Source organism: Ruditapes philippinarum, unplaced genomic scaffold (assembly GCF_026571515.1).
Source record: "Ruditapes philippinarum isolate M1 unplaced genomic scaffold, ASM2657151v2 ctg754_1_1_1_1, whole genome shotgun sequence".
Classification (NCBI taxonomy): Eukaryota; Metazoa; Mollusca; class Bivalvia; order Venerida; family Veneridae; genus Ruditapes; species Ruditapes philippinarum.
In genome coordinates this window covers 83,904-102,747 of record NW_026855630.1, presented here as the reverse complement: position 1 = coordinate 102,747, position 18,844 = coordinate 83,904, and the positions used below count along the sequence as shown (strand labels likewise).

Below are 18,844 nucleotides of genomic sequence, written 5' to 3'. Positions count from 1 at the left end.
AACAATATACTGTTGTAAAGTTAATAATTTTGTGACATAGAATGTCAGGCAATAATAATTGCCAATTGGATTTGTTTCAGGAGGTTAAAGTTATACTCTCAATTTTAATTCAAATTGTTATTTAGAAGAAGTCCTGTTAGAATTTACAGGACGTTTGTTTGAGCTTGGGACAGTGTTAAAGTTCAAACCTATTAAAAGACTTCTTGAATATTTGGACAAGAAGCATGCAAATGTTATAGTTTGAACAATATCTACAAAAAATGTTTGGAATATACAAAATTATATGATTATCTCTTTTGTATTATAGAAAAGGGACATCTAGCATTGTCTGATATTTATTTTTATCGCTGTATTTCATGTTGTAGAAAAAGGAAATCTGGCACAAATTAAGATTGGTAGCATCCACAAAGTTACTGTAATCAAAATGACAAGAATAGGTGCTGTGTGTGAGTTAAAGAATGGTATCAAAGCTATTGTTACTAGTGACAATATAAATGAAAAGCGTAAGTGCAGTTTTTAATTGTCATATTTTTTGCTTGACCAACCTTGCCATATTTTTTCCATGCCAAGCTGTGATTTTGCATAATTTGCTAAATGGACTTTTCCATCATTTTATCTGAACAAAAACATTTATCATTTTAAGGAAAATTCTAAAATATGTTACAACTGAATAGCAAACAGTGCAGACCATGATCTGATGACAAGGATGTGAATGCTGATCTTTGTCTGAACTGGTCACAATTGGTAGATTCAGCAGCCTTAGTGTTAATAATATTTTGTGATAGTTCTTGTTATAACAGTAGTTTAAACTGTATGTATTACACTTTCTGTTCAAAATTTCAGATCAGAAATCAGGCATACAGATTTCTATGTATATAATATATAGGGGTATTTTTTAATAAGTTGTAAAGAGTGTCTGATGATGAAATCCTTTGAACTTGGCATTGTTGTTTGACATTCTGATTTGGATTTGGGATTCTTCTTGTGGAAGCCATTTATCTGATTGTAGGATCATTAATGCTTAAGGCAATGTCAACTTGTATATGAAATATTTGAAATGGATACATGTCAGAAAAATTTGGTATATATTATCTTGTAACCTTACTAACATGAAACATGTCCCAGCTAAATATATGATTTTTTTATGTTAATGGCATTCATGCTGAAGCGTGACGCCTTTTATGGAATGCATTCAGAATTTCTGAAAAGCCAATTGCAATTTTTTGGCCCTTTCCATCAGTCTTTGGCGAGGACATTCCGATTGATGGAAGGGTAGTTGTTGTTAATTGTATTTGTTTTTGTATCTACTGAAGTAGCATGTGAATAATATTGTTTACAGAGAAAGTTGGAGTGGGTAAAACATTTGACAGTGTAGTGTTGTATGTAGACTTGAAACAAAACTGTGTAGAAGTTTCTATAGATACTAAAATTGTTCCTCATGTTAAAGAAAGGATTGAAAGTGAAGACATGGAAAAGGTATAAGTTTTTTTATCATGTGTCATTATATCATTTGTTTAAAAATAATTTTAATTATTTATTTCATAAAAACAAATGTCAAATCTTATTGGTTTTATAATAGAAATGTTATTTATAAATGGTAGATTTATCAATTAATCTAGATTTTCTCAGGATACAATGATTTAAACAAAAAGCTGGAATTTATGTCTTTAATTAATTTTATTTTAAAAAAAGGGGGGAATTGAAATTTCTTCCGAGTTTGTTCTACTGCATACTGATGTTGTGTTTTTTATTTCTAGGCAAAATTAGGTGAGGTATATCAGTCGTGGGTAGTCCTGATTAAAGAGGACTTTGTCATAGTTAGACTTACAAACCAGGCCAGAGGGCAGCTGGCCTTCTTACCTGCTAAAAGGGTAAATATTCTTAACATACCTTAAGACTGCACATTTCCAAACCAAAATACAAAGTTTCCAAAATTAAATCTCATGAAATCTTATGAGTTTGATATGATAAATATTAACAATGCAATATAAATGATGATAAACTTACTTCAATGTTATGCAAGATTTTGTCTGTGACACTATTTTCACCATCCCAGTGGAACCAGGATTGTTTTCCTTATTTTATCACAGATAACATAATGTTTGTGAATTGTTTGTTTAAATCTTTATATTTGTACACATGGCAATAATTTTACTATCTTAATTTAAAAACACTATCCAAATATTCATAGGAAGTAACATAAATCTAAAAGAATGTGCATGCTTTCATGAAGAACTGCAAAATAGCATTGTAAACTCTATGCCATTAAAGTTAGCTGTGATTGTTTTGCCTTAATTACCCTAGATTTTTAGCTCGATTATTCTGCAGTCACACATTTGTTGGCGTCCCTGTGGTTAAGTTTTTTGTGTAAGCTTGTATCTCCATAACTACTGAAAGGAATGGATTAAAACTTCACACACTTGTTCCATAACTCTGATTTGCTTTTTTTGCATAATTATGCCCCATTTTGGACTAAAAAAATCTCTGTTAAGTTTTTGCGTGTAAGCTGGTATCTCCATAACTACTAAAGGGAATGGATTGAAACTTCACACATTTGTTTCCTGTGATTATCTAACATGATTGGCACAAGTCCCATAACTCTGATTTGCTTTTTTGCATAATTATGCCCCTTTTTCGACTTAGAAATTCTTGGTTAAGTTTTTGCGTGTAAGCTGGTATCTCCATTACTACTGAAGGGAATGGATTTAAACTTCACACACTTGTTCTCTGTGATTATCTTACATGATTGGCACAAGTCCCTTAACTCTGATTTGCTTTTTTGCATAATTATGCCCCTTTTTCGACTTAGAAATTCTTGGTTAAGTTTTTGCGTGTAAGCTGGTATCTCCATTACTACTGAAGGGAATGGATTTAAACTTCACACACTTGTTCTCTGTGATTATCTTACATGATTGGAACAAGTCCCTTAACTCTTCATTTGTTTTGGTTCATAATTATGCCTCTTTTTTGGCTTAGAAATTCTTGGTAAAGGTTTTGCTTGTAAGCTGGTATCTCCATAACTACTGAAGGGTTTGTGCCTTTATTGGGACAATATTATGCATTCATAATAATAAAGCAGTGATTTACTTGATAAAACATCTTAATAACAAGCCTTGTACCTTTTCGGACAATTTTATGTATTCATATAGGTAAGCATTATTATACTAGATAAACGCCCTTGTGACAACTTTTCGAATAGTCAAGCGTTACTGTCTTCCGACAGTTCTTGTTATTCATTATTACTGTTAATTGGCTTTATATTCCAATAAATGCAAGGTAAAATGTGACATCTCTTCATTTCTGAACAAATAAACCATTTTATAGGTCTAATAATTAAACATTATTTTTATAAATTTATGTTACGTAGGCAAAATCTTGTGATTATTGCATTATGAAACAGTTTTGACAAAGAACCAGTAAGTCTCAAACCAGTAGGCAACTAGGCACCTGCTATAGTTGTATCACATTTGCTACTAGAGATATAACAGTTTTATATTCTATGTTTTATTCAGCACTGGAATGATGTACTGGAGAGACATCAGTATAATGTGGGACAGAAAAACAAGGTACAGATTAAAAGGTAGGTTTTTAGTTTTCTGTATATTTCAAATTAATTTATGTCAGTTTATGTACTAATCTTTGAATAGAAATTGAAAAAACACCACATGTAATTAAAATGCTTGGTTTGTCTGTAAAGGTTGGGAGTCATATAGTACTCTTTTTAAAACAAGTCTGGAAGAAAATATTTACTTTTTCTTTTGAATAATGATATAGTCATGTAATTTGATTTATTTTATTTAATTTATTTTATTTGTTTTATTTCGTGGAATTATGATTAGGACAGAGACTGACTCGTTTCCTCAATGTAGTATTGATTTGGAGGAAATTCATATTTGAAATGTTAATAATAGGTCAGAAATATAATATATGCATTATAATGATATTTTAGGATTGAGGGAGATATGATACTGGCCTCACTAAAGGTACATGAAGATAAAGAACTAGAGGATGAAGAAAAAATATCATATATACCGACACATAAACTTCAGATTGGAGACAGATTTGATGCTACGTATGTAAACATTACTTATTTTATCTACATGTATGTGTATTGCAAATTTAAGATGTTGGTTTATGCATCCAAATATTAAAATTGAGGTTCGAAGAGAGCATACTATTGCAATTGGTGAATATGACCTTGACCTTAAAGGATTTTTTGTCCGATTATTTTTTTAATATTAACATTAAAAGTGACTGTAAAAGAAAGTTCATTATTTATTGATATGTTTGAGACAGGAGTGTTTGTATTTAAAATCATTTCAATGTATATATATATTGTTTCAGTGTTCGGAAGATGTACAAAGATCAGATTTACATCAATGTGTGTGGGACGTATGGAAGAGTGTTTGTCACGGAGATGTCTGATGAAGTTGTTGATGTATGTGAGAAATAAGTACTGTTTTAATACAACCTTTCCAAAAAACTGGATTTGCCCCTGTGGGCGGTTAGGCTGTTTTTTCTATATGCATGGAGGGATTTAAGTTTTAACCCTGATGTAAAGATTCACTACCTTAAGATGTAGTGCTTTATAATGAACAAGGTCTATAGATTAAAGGTCAAGGTCACACTTCCACATGTGTGGTAAGATCTTAGTAGAACTTGAGAAAAATATTCACTATCAGACTGATGTAGTGTTCCAAGTATAAGGTCAAAGGTCAAGGTCACTGTTAGAGGTCAGTCAGAGGAAAACACTTGTCAAATATTCTATAACATGGCCCAAAAAGTCAACAATGCAAGGCATTGTGTTGAGTGCAAAATTCATGCCATCTGTGGTCATGGTCATAGTCAGATGCAGAAGTTCAGGTCATATAAAAAAAAGGAAAATTTTAGTATTGACCTCTTAGTCTTCATGAAATTAGGCATTTTAATGTAAGTACACATGTACTATTATAAGTGATATATCATTTGTGATGGGCCTGTCTTATGACAATGGCTTATTATTTTATTAGTTACAAAGATATGGCCCTATATAAACTGTTGTTTGTATAGTGGTGAGTGTTATATTGCAAACAACCATTTTTATACGGCCATATAACCTGTCAGAAATACCTTTTTGACCTGTATAAAGCCAGGCCAGCTTGCTTTTCAAAAATATTATATTTTGTATAAATCAAGAATCTGCATTTGATGGCTTTAACTGTTTACCTAATGAAATAATAAAGATATACATGTATAGGAAATATATAATACTATTATGTTATGACTGTGATATGTATTTGTATATAGGGAAGCTGTCCACCATTAAGAATGCAGAAACGTGAACATGTAAAAGTACGCATTATTGGATTTAGAGATCACAAGTCAAAGGCGTAAGTAAATTAGTTAATTTAAAAATTACACATCTAAGGTCCTCAGATTCGCAGTAATATAAGGACAAAGAAGTATTCTTACTTAGATTATATTCATAGAGGTGATATTATTTTGTTAAGCCTCAATATCCTTGATAGCAACTACTTGATTGCTATTAAAATTTTCTGGGGAAAAAATTTGGATAAATCATGATATCAATTTTGAAACTTACATATACATGTATTTATTATTATACTCGAACATAATTTGATGGCAAACCAAACAACACAGTAATTTCATGGGGAAAAATATAGTTCATAATGAAAGGGAATAACTCAGTCAACTGTTTTGTTTGTTTGTTTTGTTTGGTTTTTTTTTTCATAAAAAGTTGAACAACAACAATCAAAATGGTGTTTGCAATTTCATACATAATAATTTGTATCAAGTGTTGACTGATCCATTTTAGACATATGTATACAGTGATGGTACTATCAGATATGTTTCCTGTAAAAACTTGGGTGCTATGTTAAAGTTACGGAAATGTGAATTATATTGGGGAGCCAATAACAACTGCAAGTGCATTGTTGTTAAGTTATTCTAGCATCCATCATTTATATTACAGGTATTTGCCAATATCGCACCCAAAAACAAAGAATGCTATGCCAGATTGTTCGATGAAGCCGAGTGTTCTTGCTCTAGACAAACTTCCAGATGATTATATCTGTTCAGGTGACAAATATAGCATAGGGGAAAAAGTAGTAGCTTCTGTGATTACGGTAAGTTGAAAGTTATGATAAGATAATTTACATTTACCCTCATGGGCATGTTCATCTTTCAAACTGGACAAAACCATTTATGATTTTTAGGGAAAATTGAAAAAAAATTCTACTCATTAATCAAACAGTGCAGACCATGATCACACATGATGTGCCGATTTATATTGTGCGATCTTAATATTTTAAATGGGCATGTTCATCTTTCAAATCTGGACAAAACCATTTATGATTTTTAGGGAAAATTGAAAAAAACATTCTGTGCATTGATTATTTCCCAGAAAGCTTTTATTGAATATGCAATTGATCACTTCCATTTTTAGCTTGACTATACGAAGAATAGGTAGAGCTTTTGTACTCTCCAGTGTGTTAACATCTACATTACACTGAGGTTAAGTTTTTACATGTAAATTGATATCTTCAAAACTTCTGAAGGACATGGGTTGAACTTTGCACACTTATTTGAGAGCGTATTGGGTACTCGTTATCTAAGACCCATAACTCTAACATGGATTTTGACAGAATTGTGACCTTTTTTTGAACTTTGAAAATTCTACATTATCCAGACACTCGTTAACTATCAAGAACTGAGAAAAGTCAAGCATGCGGTCCTAATGTCAACTCTTGTTTATCTTCTTTGTTAAACACCTATAATTTAACTGCATTTAAATATGGCTTTCAGTATGTTAAAGATCATTTTATTTTCTTCTTTGTATTATTACTTTTCTCTTTTGTCCTATTCAGTTTGAATCTACAATGTTTTTTGTTTTTTTTGTTCATTACAGTTTTCTAATGGCTACCTACATACAAAGATATCACCACGTGTTCGAGGCAGAGTTTATCTTCTCAATTTGTCTACAAGTTTAGAAGTAAATTATGTTTTAATTTTTTATGTTTATAGAAAACAAATTAAATGGCATAGAATATTAGTATTTGTTAACTTGCAGAACACAAAGTTGTTTTTTTACATTGTTTATAAACTTATAGTTGCTATTTTAAATCTCTGCCAAGGCAGGTTATTTTATGTACTTGCATGTTTCAGTTTGCTGAAGCTAAAAAATTTTAACATAAGATAAGACGAGATAAGACAATAAAAGCAGGGTGGAAATTGTTAGGCCTCTGTGGCCGACTGGTAGACGACTGACTTCAAATCATTTGCCTCTCACAACTGTGTGTTCAAATCCCATAAGGGAATTTGGATTTTTTCATGTGTTTAAGCTACCCAGCTAGGTTACTAAAGGTTGGTGGTTCTACATGGGTGCCCACTCGTCCCTGAAATAATTCACAAAGGGGCACCTGAGGTTTTCTTCAGGTGGAAAGTTCCTAGATGACTTATAAAGTGTCTATGCAAACAAATCAGAGTAATTTATTGCATACTTTACTTTTATATTTAATTGTCAGGTAATAGAACTGTTCACTTATTAGGAGAGAAAATGTGTGAGTCAAAAATCTAAATGGGTAGAGTCCTAAAACAGTATTCAAAAAACTGGGTCAAGTCTTATTGAGGCTGAACATTTTTCTCACCATGTGACATTTGGCGCCAACAGGGGACATGATCATATATATATATAGCTACAAGTCAAATTTCATTGTTCTTGTTGCTCATTAGAAATATGCAGACATATCAGTATCAGTGGGGAAGTGTGTCACAATATTGTATAAAACTGTTCACTAACTAGGGGAGAAATGCTGATGGTGAGCTCAATTGGAAGAGTCATTGGTCTGGTATTCGTTTTTCACATTTTTCTCTCCCTGTGATAAAACTAAAGATTTCTGTTGTTACAGATGTTAAGAAACCCAACTAAACATTTCAAGAATGGTCAGGTATACAATGCAACTGTTATACAAAAGGTGTCATCTGGTGAAGTTGAATTATCGTTTCTAGGTAAAATTATTAAAAATTTTATGTTGTTGATCTTATTCTTTTGCAAGTTTTTAACTCTATATAAAAGTGGATTTCTAGTTTATTATTGTGACATATACTATATCAGTGTGATTTTAAATTTGGCTATTAAAAAAAAACAACAAAAACATGCACATAGATTTATTTTATAATTCATTGAAAAAAGGTTGTTTCTTCAAGACGTTCATTTATTTTCCAAATTTTTCAGAGGCTCCTCTCAAAGAGTTATGTCCTGGTGTTGAGGTGCGGGCAGTTGTGTTTTGTGTAACAAAAAGTTTTGGGATGGTGGTTCGGCTGACTGATAATATACGAGGCACGTTAGACATAACTGACATGTCAGATAACTATGAAAACCTCCCTCTACAAGGATACAAGAAAGGGGACATAGTGACTGTACGCATTCTGAAAGTAGATAAATTCAACAAACAAGCTGTTGTTACCATGAGGTTAGTGTATGTAAAAAAGCAAATGTAGGTTTTATCCTTAATTTATATGGGTTAATTTATATTGGCTGTAACTAAGAAACATAGTATCTGTCAAGTGCTTACGATTGTCTACTGAAATTTCACAATTTGAAGTTATGCCCATCCCCTGAAGGCAAAAATAGGTTTGCTTTAGGTATGACTTGCATTTCCTAGAATTGTAATGGAAATAGCTTTTAAAAGAAGTCCACTGAAAATAAATTGCTCAACATTTTGATATTGTGTATGTAATCTAATGGGCATCTCATAACTTTATAATTAAATCAGGATCAAATAAAACCTTGTGCCACTTTCATTAATTGATATTTAGCAATTTAAAATGTTCAAGTCCATCATTCAGATATACCATTGTAACAGTTGTAACATTGACTAGAATGTTTTCTATATTACAGGCCTGATGAGACTAACAATAAGCCAGTAGACCGGAGGATAGAACGTATGGCTGATTTGAAGATAGGAGAGTTTATCCGAGGCTATGTAGTGGCAGTGGCCAACAAGGGTATAACAGTAAGGTATGTTGTGAACAATAATAGATTTATTCTAGGATTTCTTTAAGCAGGACTTTTGACAAAGAATCGTGGCACTACGAGGGTTGTCCAAAAAATTCGTGCACTGCAGTTATTGTTCTGAGAGTTATTAATGAAAAAACATGAATAATATATCACTTGAAAGGGAAATCTGTCTCAAATAAGAAAACAAAAGAAAAAGCCGTGTAACCGGCGTGTCGTAAAAAAGAATTGTCATTAAGTTACCTTAGTAACGTAATACCGGCGCACGACAAAAATTGGGTTAGTTCATTACTTTTATTGTATTAATTTTCTATTGCTTGTAAAGTGGCATTTGCTTTTTATGTCATAATTTGTTTTACTGTCAATAGAGGAATGATTGATGGAAAGTATTATGTAGTTTTTATTGTTCATATGCAACATGTAACATATTCACCAGTGCCCGAATATATTTGACAACCCTAGGCACTTAAGCCGGCATTACGGACGGAGGTCTGCCTGACCGGTTGGCATCGTCTACCCACCCTATACAAAGCGTTTGTGCCATTTAAAAACCAGCCATCGTGACACTGAACTGATGCCGCTTGCTTTTAAAGTTCTTTGTAGGTATATGTTGATGTTTCACCAATACTTGCGCAAAATTGAATGATCGTCTGTATTTCCAGACGTTTAGCGACTGATATTTTCACGTAATTAAGGTATTGACGACCACACAAAAAAGTTTATTTACGACCTTCACAATAAGGCAAATGACGTCATATTTTCAAGTGACACCAGGAATACGTACACACACTTAAAGAATACAGTGATGCATTAAAGTAATGAACTAACCCAATTTTTTGTCGTGCGCCGGTATTACGTTACCAAGGTAACTGTATGACTATTCGTTTTCACGACACGCCGGTTACTCGGCTATTTCTTTTGTTTTCTTATTTGAGACAGATTTGCCCTTCAAGTGATATATAATTCATGTTTTTCTATTAATAACTCTTGCGACAATAACTGCAGTGCACGAATTTGTTGGACAACCCTCGTATTCTAAAGAAACAAAAACACCTGAACTTTTTTACTCTTTTTATTAAGTGCACTAAATTGATGAAATTTTTAAAGAATTAATGGGTATAATTGGGATATTTAATGAACATTTGTTTGTATACGAGAATACAAAAGTTGATGAGAAACCTAAAAAGATAACTAATAAATATTAAGATGCCAAATAACTGGGCATTTGAAATAAAATAATAATGTTCTTAATTGACAGAGGTTGTTAATTTGGTAAACAAACTTGATACATATTAGTGATGTTTTGTTATTTAATTTCAGACTTGGTGTTAAAATGACTGTTGTGTTACCTCCTGATTGTATAGTGAAAGGAAAATATGTCAACTTAGACTTAATGAAGGAAAATTTTGAAATAGACAGTGTCATTAAACTGAAATTTCTTGGGTTTGTATTTAACTACATACATCATTTCCACTAAATCATCTTAACTATTGGTACATGTATTTAAACAATATTTCTGAAACACTGTTTTATGGTCTATAATAATTTTATATGATTGTTCAGGAATACTTTATCATCAATAAATCAAAGCCCTTTGGCAACTTTCATCAGAAGATCACATTTATATACCTATTAGGGAGCACAGCTGCAATAAGTAATAAATTTTTTTCCCACAATTTAGTCTTATAAATAGTTCTGATGTCTCAAACCTTTTGCACAAATCCCTTAACCTTACTTTGTTTTTGAAATCTCAAACAAAATTGTGTGTGTCAGCAGCTTAATACATCAAATGCTATACAAATGGGCATTCAAGGGAAAGCTGACTTGGGTTTCAAACCACTCTGGGGATAATTCTTTAAAGGGTGGAAGCTATCCCATCATCACCATAGCCAACCATTTCACTTTTGTTATAAAGCTCATAGTTGAGCCCAAAGGGTTTTCCTGCTCTATTATAGCTGGTATGTCACCCGGTGATCTTTATAGTATCTTTTTGACATAAAGTAGAAAAAATGAGTATAAAGTATTTTTCTAACAATATTATTCCAGATTTGATGACAGAAATACTGCAAAATGGTCAGTTCATCACGATACAGATTTTCCTGAGGAGTGCCTTTCTGACAGACCGTTCTCTAATGAACCGTTCTCTAATGAAATTAGCAGAAACAGATCCATTTCAAATTCATCAGCTGACTCTGAAGCTACCAAAAGTAAGAGAACTAAACTGAAAAACATGGAAACAGCAAGTGATATTGATGAAACTATTGAACTAGAGATAGGTGGTTTAGAAAGAATGGACGATGGTAACTTAGATGAAAGGGACAGTGTTACAAATAGTTCAGTTGTGAGTGAAGCTACTACAAGTTTGAGTGATTGTTTAGAAGGAAAAATAAACAAAGATTGGGATAGTCTGAATAGATCTGTGTCTGATAGTGATTTCAGCATAGATGCTAGTGATGATGATGATGATAATGATGTGGAAGACAAGGAGGAAGGAGATGATGAGAATGTGATTGATAGTGAATCTAAAGACAATAATAAAAACACAGGGAAAAATAAAAGAACTAGGAAAAAGTCTAGAAGTGAAAATATGTTAGAAGAAACAAAGACTACAGTAAATGCTAGTGAAACCATAGGAGATGATAATGCAAAGTTAGATATTGTAGAAGATTCAGATACAGAAGCAAATCTTCAGATTAAAGAAAGATTAACTAGAAAACTGTCTGAAAAAGCAAAGGAGATTCAGAATGAAGGTTCTAGTGTAGATAAGAGCACCAGAAAGAGGAAGGTACGAGGGGATAGAAAACAGTCCGGATCTGAGAGTGAGTCAACTAGATCAAAGGTTAAAAAGGTGGAAGACTCTGATAGTGAAGATGATGTTAAAATCGTAACCAAGTCTGATTTGCAGGTAAATTTGAAAAATATTTGTTGTTATGTTGTCTAATTACCCTATGTCCTTTGTCTGTAATTTCAGGCTATATAGCATGTAAACTTGCTTGATAATATAGTCTTTAATAGCTATCTATACCTGTAACTTGAAGTGGTGAAAGTTCTTTTGCTAAAAGATATTTATAAAATTTAAATGTAAATATAAAATTTACCCGATTGTATTTGTTCTGATAAAGTTAAATTAATAGAGTTTATTCTTAAGATAAAAAAGTTAAGTTATGTTATTGTAATATAGTATAATTTATTTTGTTTGCTTTAAAAGATATTATTATATAATTTTCTTTAAAAAAGTGTATTCTACAAACTAATTGTGTTTGTTCTATAAACATTAATTAATTGTGTATATATTCAAAAAAGATAAACTTTAGATAACTTTAAGATGATTTCAATCTAACAAAAGAGTTAGATAATTATTTGCTATAATTTTTTTGAAGGTGTCTGAAAAGCCTGTTCTAGATTTAGGACAAGGATTTAGCTGGGATACAGAGTTTAAGTTGCCATCACAGAAACAAGAGGATATTAGTTCTGATGATTCAGCTGATGAGGATTCTCAGGTAAGGCTTAAAGATCCTGTATGTTGTAATTAAGGTTATTACCACACTTAAGTGAAATTTTATATACGATATGTATATAATTATGCTTCTAAAACAATTTTCAAACATCAAAGAATATGTAAAATATGTACTGCAAATATTTGTCCACATTATATGTAATCATTAAAATATATGCATTCATTTCTTATTGAAAAATTTGACTTAGACTTTATAGAAAATAAATTTCTAATTACCTCCCTTTATTAACATGAAATGTAAATTCGGTAATATCTTTACAAATAATGCTTTTTGGAACTTACAATATTGATAAATCTTCATTTGAGCATCATATTTATGATATTAAACCATAAAAAAAATAAGTAACTGGATCTTTAAGAAAGATGGTTGCCTTATATCAGATTTGAAATCCAGAGGTCTCTGATTTGATCTTCGGGCAAATCGTAATTTTTTTGCAACAATTGATGTTGTACCTGGGGTTCGTTTGTCTCCCAATGCTGATACATAGATCATGTAGAAGTTGGTATTCAAGGATTGTCAGTTAGGTGGACTGACTGGCAAGGTGTCACTAGAATTGTGTTAAAATCATCAACATACAAAAATAAAAGAAATTCTGTAGGAAATGATTTAGCTTGATAAGGAAATGTCAAAATTTTGAATAGTTTTTTTAACAATGCAAAGTGTTGGCATGGTCAAATAGTGAACATGTCAGGGGTGGCCAATGTTTCCTTGTGCAAAAAACTTAACATTTACTACTCATTACTGGTTGGTTCCAGGAACAGATTGTAGAATGTATCTATAGGCATATACCTTCATACACAATCAATTTAAAATGAATTAACTAATGTCATATAGATTTATGTCTTACAACATGTTTGAATCATTTTTGTAGAAGCAAGTGAAAAAATCCAAGGAACAAATACGTGAAGAAAAAATAGAAGAAGAAAAAAGAATATATAGGGTGAGTACATACATGTATGTATATGAACGTTTTTCTGTGAGTTTCGAAATACTTATTTTTCATGTTTGCTAAATGGGCAGTTGAGTAAGCATTTCATGATTGGTAATAAAATATAATGTATAGCAAACTTAGGCAGTTGAAATATAGATAACTTTTGTGATGTGTATTTTAGGTCTATAGATATGCTGACAATACTTGGGGAAAAAAAAGAATTTCCAGTTAAAAAAAATAAATATACATTTTACAAATCTACAAACATACATTTGTATCTCAGATTGTATTTATTGCAAGAATAAACAATGGTTACATCAGAAAAAAAACTTTATAGAGAATTAGTAAAGATAAACTGATTTAACATTATGCTTGTATCATAGTTAGGGGACCTTTCTGTTGAAAATGTGTCAGAGTTAAATTGTATACATATACATGTACAGTTTGTTAACTGGAGTGCAGGTATTAGTTACCTACTCTCTAGAGCATGCTCATGGATTGGCTCATTTTTTCTGGGAGTTACTTATTGTGAAGACAGAGAAAGGGAAAGCGATAAATATATCGTATTCAGATGCTTGTTCATTAGTTACTTTTTTATAGGGTGTCATATTGTGACATCAGGGAATGTGTTTTTATTTTTAACCATGATACAATAGAGAAAGAACACCAAAACACTCATCAATCTGAGTTATACTCTGGGGCTATGCCCCCTCGTACAAATCAGATAGTCTTGTGTTTTGATGCTCTTTCTATTACTCATAAAGATGCAAAAATAGAAAGGTGATCTAGAGCATGATATATTACATAAGCATTCAAACATGCTTTTATTTATCAAAAAAGAAATGTCTACTTGAATGTGAAAATAAAATGAAAAAAATGAATTTGTTGACTCTCTTATATTAGTAAAAAAACATCTTATGATAAAATAAATCTGTGAACAAAAATGAAATTGTACTAATTCTAGGTAGAGATGCAACGTTTAGAAGGTGAGATACAACCTGAGACAGCAGACGACTTTGATAGACTGGTTCTACAATCTCCTAACAGTTCTCTTGTCTGGTTACGTTACATGGCTTTCCATTTAGAGACAACAGAAATAGACAAGGCCAGGGCTGTAGCGGAGAGGGCATTGAAAACCATCTCTTTTAGGTACAGTATTTCATTAATATACGTCTAGTGATTTGAAGGAGAAATATACAGCCTAACATTCTCAATCTGGTTTCTCTGTGCTTTTCTTTGCATCCCTATATTAACTGTCATCACTGTTTTGTCTGGACTAAAGAATAGAACAAATATTTGTTCTGTTTTGTACTCTGTACATTATAGCTATATGATAAGGCAGCAGGAAAAAAAAATGCCGGTTTTACTCATAAATGAAAGTTTTTACAAAATTGACATCCTTTTATTTATGGCTGATTTTTGCTTTACGAAAAAAAGATTTATTTTCTGCATTGATGTACTTCTCCAAATTTTTATGTAACCAGTATATCCAGTCTGAAATTGTGTTATTTAGGTTGAGAGACATCTGAAATTTGAGGACATAAATACTTATGTTAATGTATGTTTAATATTTCACAAACATGAGCTGTTTTGTTATAGAGAAGAACAGGAAAAGTTGAATGTTTGGGTGGCATATTTGAACCTAGAGAACATGTATGGTACATCAACAACGGTGACAAAGGTGTTAACTCGTGCAGCACAGCAGAATGATCAGATCACAGTGTATCTACAGATGATCACTATATATGTCAAGTCGGGAAAAAATGAGGTAAGACAGTTGCTATATCAAATCTGGAAAACAATTGTAAAATTTGTATGTTAAGTCTCGAAGAAGAAATGAGAAAATACAGTCTGTTTGTCAAATTTGGAAGAAAAATTAGATAAACAGTTTGCATGTCAAATGTTCGACTGTTCATAAAGTTAAAAATAGCTGCGTACATATTTTAAAGTCTAGCTGATATATCAAATCTGGAAGAAAAATGTTAGGACTGTTGATGAGTTAAGTCTGGAAGAAGAAAAAAAACGAGGTAATACAGTCTGTTTGTTAAATTTGGAAGAAAGATGAGGTAAAACAGTTTGCATGTCAAATGTTTTGGAGAAAAGTCTAGGTTAGGCAGTCATTGTGACTGAATAGTTGATTACAAGTTTAGAAAGCAACAAAAAATATGTAAGATGGTCTAAATGTTAAGCCTAGATAAAACGATATTATATCTGTTAAAGATCGTGTTGATTCAGGTAGAGTAAGTATGGTTTAAAAATAACATACATTTACAAGATATATGCATACAATAAGATTTTAATTAAGCTATAAAAGCAGCTGGTCATTTTGAGATTAATTGTACATAACATTGTTCTTTGTTTTTAGGATGCTGAGCAGTTATTTAACACTCTGGTGAAGAAACACAGTGGTAATAAAGATGTGTGGATCAAGTTTGGAGAGTTCTACTTCCAACAGGGTCGTTTAGAATCTGCTCGTAAACTGTTACAACGATGCCTGAAAAGTCTGGAAATGAGACAACGTAAGATGTTAACAATTTTCTACTAATTACGTCTTGGGCTCTATGTATAAGATATTTGTATTATGCCCATTCAAAGATATAGTAAGTGAACAGGTGAAAGTCAAAATTAGTGTAAATTTTGCCATAATTCCCGTCAGTTTTATAATTTACTTTGCATGAATGATTAATAACTTTCATGGCCCCAGGAATGTCTGTTAATGTTGATCGGAATATACCTCTTAAGTTTGATTTATAAAAAGAGTGTGGCAGTCTTTTTTACATTTTAGGCAGATTTATATTTTATCGTTAACATTTTTCAATATTAACTGTTGATCAATCAACATTATAACAAACTTTTTTGAAATATGTAGTCAATTCAGCTCAACTTGGCAATGAAAAAATGAGCATAATGTCACTTTAATCTTTTTTCTGCTGATGTCCTTTAATGGACTTTTCATGCTTTAAATGAAAACTTGCCTGCTAGTATTTTCAAAGATATCTTAGTTAAAATATAGAAAGTTACAGTCAACAATTGTAGTGTCCTGTAAGTCAGTGCAGGTTATTGTAAAATTGAGGTAATAAATTGTTTTATTTAGATTATTGTAGCAGTTGTATAAATCCTGTTAAAAATAAAATCAGTTAAAAACAACATACAGTATATAAAATAAATATATGTATATGAAATAAAGAGTGCCTTTGAAAATGAATTTATGAAATGCAAAATAATTGTAATTTAATTTTACAACTCACATTTGTTTTGAAAAAACATCATAATAGCCATTTTTGGCTTGTCTGTTTCAAAGGAAAAGTCAAGCTATTAATAAGAATGTGACATTGTCATCATGCAAAATATAAATATATCCCATTATTCAAGCATTTTAAAAGTTATCAGCATTAAACTTGGAATACTTACTTAAAAGAAGTTGTTAGACAAGGGGCATAATTCTGAAAGCTATAATACCTTTAATACTGCAAGCCGTGCTCTTGTTATATGACAGCCTCCTGTACCTGAGGTTATATAATTGTGCATTACAAATGTAGGGGTGATGGGAATGTTTGATTGCACAGGTATCTGTTATATGTAATTGTGTATTTCAGATGTAGATGTAATAGTGAAGTTTGCTCAGATGGAATTTAAGCATGGAGAACCCGAGAGGGGTAAAACTATGTTTGAGAACACATTAAGTACCTACCCAAAACGTACAGACCTCTGGTCAGTTTATATTGATATGGTCACTAAGATTGGAGAATTTGATTCTGCCAGGTAATTTTTTATCTCCAGTTGTTAAATATCAAAAAAACCTGACCTGTATTTACTTAACTATGTTCTTGAAATTCACTACAGATTAGGAATTCTTTCAGAAAATTTTCTACGAAGGTCATTGGTTCTACTTAGTTAGTTGTAGCATATGCTATAGTCCACCTTTTTGTGATCCTATGTCTTTAGAATCTAAAACAAGATACATTGTATTAAAATATATGTTCTCTTTGTCATAATATGAACATTTTTTCTCTGTCTTTGGACAATTTCTTTGGATATTATTTCAGTGAATGCAGAGATTTCGATTACATATAGCTAGCTCTTTGATGTATTGTTAAAACAAGTAACCAACAATTTTGTCAAACAAATGATAATTATTGAAGTTTTATAATTTGTCAACTATTTATAAAGCTACAATGTAATTATTACAATATGGCAATAGTGTGCTCATCGTCGGATACCCATGGTTGATTAATATGTAACATAACATGTAATGTTAGTGGTTTGGCCGTGGGTATCCCACAATGCAGTGTGCTTTACAGTGAATAGAAACATGATGTTTTTAGTAAGCATGGTAAATTGCATAAAATATTATCATCAATACTTGACAGTTGAACCATGCTAATGAAAAAAAAATTATGATTTATGTGTCTGATTTTTTTCCAGATCTATATACAACAGGGTGATTGAACATAAAATGGCTGCAAAGAAAATGAAATTTTTCTTCAAGAAATATCTTCAATTTGAGGAGAGATATGGGTCAGAGGATAATGTTGCTGAAGTAAAGAGGAAGGCATTACAATATGTGGAATCACAGGGGTTTGTGGATGAATGAATAAATGTGTACAGTCTGTGAAAGACCACCAGATTTTGCATAGAAATGAAGTTTTAGGGTTGTTGGTTATTAATGTATAAATTATGAGATTTTGTTGACATAAAGTTTTAACTTGAATGAATTGAAAAATAGATTTAATGTTGACATTTTCATTAGATATTATATAAGAATTTTAAGAAAATGTATGTGATTTGAAGAGCAAAAATTAATTTTATGAATATGTAGATGGTGTGTAATGTTACACTCTTCAGTGAATATATTATATAGTGGTTAATAACGCCCTGCACTACATGAACGAAAGGCTTTGTGACAAAACAGGATGTACAGCATGTCAAATGATGTTGTGTGAATCATATTAAAATTGTATACTGATATAATATTATAAACATGATATTATATCAGGGCAGAACTTTAAACATTTAAAGATAAATGAATGTTTCCTGTAATGTTATTGAAGATACAGAAGTTTTAATGATTGTATATAAGTGTTTATATCTCGGTGGTAAACTTTATTGTTGTCTGTTTATTAGATGATTTAAAACAAAAAGAAGCCAATAAATGAATTATATACAATAATATTGTGTTTTTAATTCATTATTTTAGAGGTGAGGGCATTTCAAATATTTTTTTTAAAACTGTTTTTGTGATATGACTAAATAATAACTTGTCACTACAATAAATGCATATTAGCAACTCCTTTCAGAAGACTTAGTAATTATATAGTGCATCGGATACAAAAATAACAACATTCTCCAAGAAGCAATTGGTTCTTTAACCAGCAAATT

The 18,844-nt window shown here is 31.3% G+C and overlaps 1 protein-coding gene across 1 annotated transcript in view; it reads left to right on the top strand.

The window, feature by feature from the left end:
• The window catches only part of LOC132743957 (protein RRP5 homolog), a 48,096-nt gene extending 29,461 nt beyond the window's left edge, over positions 1–18,635 (top strand). Inside the window, exons 22-42 of the mRNA XM_060732560.1 lie at positions 366–503; positions 1,340–1,476; positions 1,758–1,871; positions 3,513–3,580; positions 3,950–4,072; positions 4,345–4,438; positions 5,287–5,369; positions 5,972–6,125; positions 6,908–6,991; positions 7,908–8,007; positions 8,234–8,471; positions 8,900–9,019; positions 10,337–10,459; positions 11,063–11,921; positions 12,397–12,516; positions 13,406–13,478; positions 14,434–14,614; positions 15,065–15,233; positions 15,831–15,984; positions 17,062–17,227; positions 17,891–18,635. Of these exons, the coding sequence (XP_060588543.1) occupies positions 366–503; positions 1,340–1,476; positions 1,758–1,871; positions 3,513–3,580; positions 3,950–4,072; positions 4,345–4,438; positions 5,287–5,369; positions 5,972–6,125; positions 6,908–6,991; positions 7,908–8,007; positions 8,234–8,471; positions 8,900–9,019; positions 10,337–10,459; positions 11,063–11,921; positions 12,397–12,516; positions 13,406–13,478; positions 14,434–14,614; positions 15,065–15,233; positions 15,831–15,984; positions 17,062–17,227; positions 17,891–18,059 (3,467 nt within the window). The 3' untranslated portion in view covers positions 18,060–18,635. The remainder of the gene's footprint in view (positions 1–365; positions 504–1,339; positions 1,477–1,757; positions 1,872–3,512; positions 3,581–3,949; positions 4,073–4,344; positions 4,439–5,286; positions 5,370–5,971; positions 6,126–6,907; positions 6,992–7,907; positions 8,008–8,233; positions 8,472–8,899; positions 9,020–10,336; positions 10,460–11,062; positions 11,922–12,396; positions 12,517–13,405; positions 13,479–14,433; positions 14,615–15,064; positions 15,234–15,830; positions 15,985–17,061; positions 17,228–17,890) is intronic.
• The last annotated feature ends 209 nt before the right edge of the window (positions 18,636–18,844 follow it).